Source organism: Orycteropus afer, unplaced genomic scaffold, assembly GCF_000298275.1.
Source record: "Orycteropus afer afer isolate SDZICR_OR568_19922 unplaced genomic scaffold, OryAfe1.0 scaffold00926, whole genome shotgun sequence".
Taxonomy (NCBI): Eukaryota; Metazoa; Chordata; class Mammalia; order Tubulidentata; family Orycteropodidae; genus Orycteropus; species Orycteropus afer.
The window spans coordinates 267728-269885 of record NW_006922513.1 but is presented as its reverse complement, the minus strand read 5'-3'; the positions used below and the strand labels follow the sequence as shown (position 1 = coordinate 269885).

Genomic DNA, 2158 nt, shown 5'->3' with positions numbered 1-2158 from the left:
ATACATAAATAAAGAGGTAAAAGGGTCTGGCTCCAGTTACCAATCAAGACACTTAGGGAAGTTTTGAAAGGGAAAGATCTAGGATCCTTGGGCAACTATAAGTACAATACCAACGTAGGGAGGTCTGGGTGGCAAGAAAGGACATGGCTGCAAAGGAGAAAGATTTTTGTCAAGGGACAGTCATGCTCTTCATTCTGAAGACCTAAAAGTAAGGCAAAGTATAAAAGCAAAAGACATACCCTTCAAATTTAATGAGTTACTCACACATCTAATCATTACAGTGAGTAAAGCAGAAAAAAAGTGGGAGAGCCTTGAAGTTTCTCCTTACCTCTGCCATCAAGCTTCCTAAGATGTATAGAGACTGACCCCACATGTGAGGCAACTTGCCCATGGGGACTCGATCCACACTGTGAGGATTCTGGTATTCTTCATCAACCTAAGAGAAAAGACGAAAAGGGCCATCTAAGGCTAATAGAAGGTTTAAGATTTACATAATACAAAGGCTGAGTCTGGATTCTGATTCCTACCCTATTAAACAGTCACATATGCAATGCAATGAAAAGTCAAGCACTATAACTATAATCTAAGGCAGTACTTCTCAAACTAATGTGTGTAACAAATCACCTAAAGATCTTATTAAAATGTGGATTCTGATTCAGGTCTAGGGTGGGGGCTGCAGATGCATTTTAACCAACAGTATCAGGTGATACTGCTGATGCTGCTAGGAGCTTATTCCATATATCTCCACCAGAATGTTGTTGTTACTATGTGCCGTTGAGCATCTCTACCTCATAGCGACCCTTCTTGGGTTTCAGAGGCAGTATCTCTACAGAAGCAGATTGTCCAGTCTTCCTTCCGAGGAGTGGCTGGTGGGTTTGAACTGCCAACCTTCTAGTTAGCAGTCAAGTCCCTTAGGTGCTATGGCACCAGAACTCCCACCAGAATGGAAAACTGCATTTCTCCAATGTCTGTAATATTCTTTCTCAATGGTCAAGAGGAGCAATGGTACTCTTGACTGCTATTTGGGAAAAATGAAGATAGTACATGCTTCATTTTCCAAGCTTTATCTACTCAAAACATCCCAGATACTAGCCTCAAAGCAGTAATCCCAAATCCTGAGACCTCATATTGACTATCACTCTACTACTGTGTACTGATACCCATATCATTTGCAGCCTCAAGATTTGGTCTTGTCCTTGTCTGGCTTTGCAATAGTGCCATGACTGAGACTGTTAAAAATTTATTTTTGAATGAGTAAAATAATATTTCTGTTGTTAGAGAATTAAAAACAAACTTTTAGAACCTTATTAAAAACTGAAAATTATTTGACTCAAATGAGGCAATCCTTTCAAAGTACTGTATCTCCCATTTCCATGTGAGAGCTCTGTCCAACTCACCTTGTCAGAAGGAACACTGTACAGCTCTGGCAAAAGTGGCACTCCATTTTTGCCCTTGATAAGGACTCCTTCAAGAGCCTCTCTATACTCTTGAACCTGGAGATAAAAGAAGGGCAGAAAAAAACTTATAAAGAGTTCCCTTGGAGATCTAAAAGAAGGTTGTAGTCAAAGAAAGTCGTATTGCAAAGAAACTTATTAACCTAGTAAAATAGAGAGGAAAGGGAAAATAGCATTTAGTAAAACCTTATTATTGGCCTAATACTATGCTGGGAGTTTTGCATACTTTACTGCATTTAATTTTAATAACTATACTAGGAGGTATGTGCAATTATCACATTTTTAAACAGGGAAATTAAGGTTCAAGAGGGTTATAAACTCATGGAAAATCACACCAGCAAGAACATGGTTGAGTTCAAATTTTAGAGAGCTTAGCCCTGGTAAGGCTACCTCCAAAGGACTGTTTTCATTCAATATGTACTACCCTATAAGGAGGTCTGGTGGTGTAGTGCCAAAGGCATTTGATTGCTAACCAGAAGGTTGGCACTTGAAACCCACCAGCTGCTCTGTGGAAGGAGGACTGGGCAATCTACTCCCATAAAGATTTATCACCTTGGGGGAGGAAGATAGCATCATACTTTTAGCCCACACATTTGTTCCCTCTAGCATCTGAATTTCTAAAAAAGTAGGTGTAACGGTTTGAAGCAGGGACTCTGGAGCTGTAAACAGCTGAGTAAGTTAGAGGGTACCAGATTTAGTGGAGA

General features: G+C 39.9%; 1 protein-coding gene across 1 annotated transcript in view; it reads right to left on the bottom strand.

Annotated features, from left to right (window-relative positions):
- PHKA1 (phosphorylase kinase regulatory subunit alpha 1) overlaps window positions 1-2158 on the bottom strand; it is a 414257-nt gene that overhangs the window by 238947 nt on the left and 173152 nt on the right. Inside the window, exons 12-13 of the mRNA XM_007958330.1 lie at window positions 1398-1493; window positions 329-436 (exon numbers count right to left, since the gene is read on the bottom strand). Of these exons, the coding sequence (XP_007956521.1) occupies window positions 329-436; window positions 1398-1493 (204 nt within the window). The remainder of the gene's footprint in view (window positions 1-328; window positions 437-1397; window positions 1494-2158) is intronic.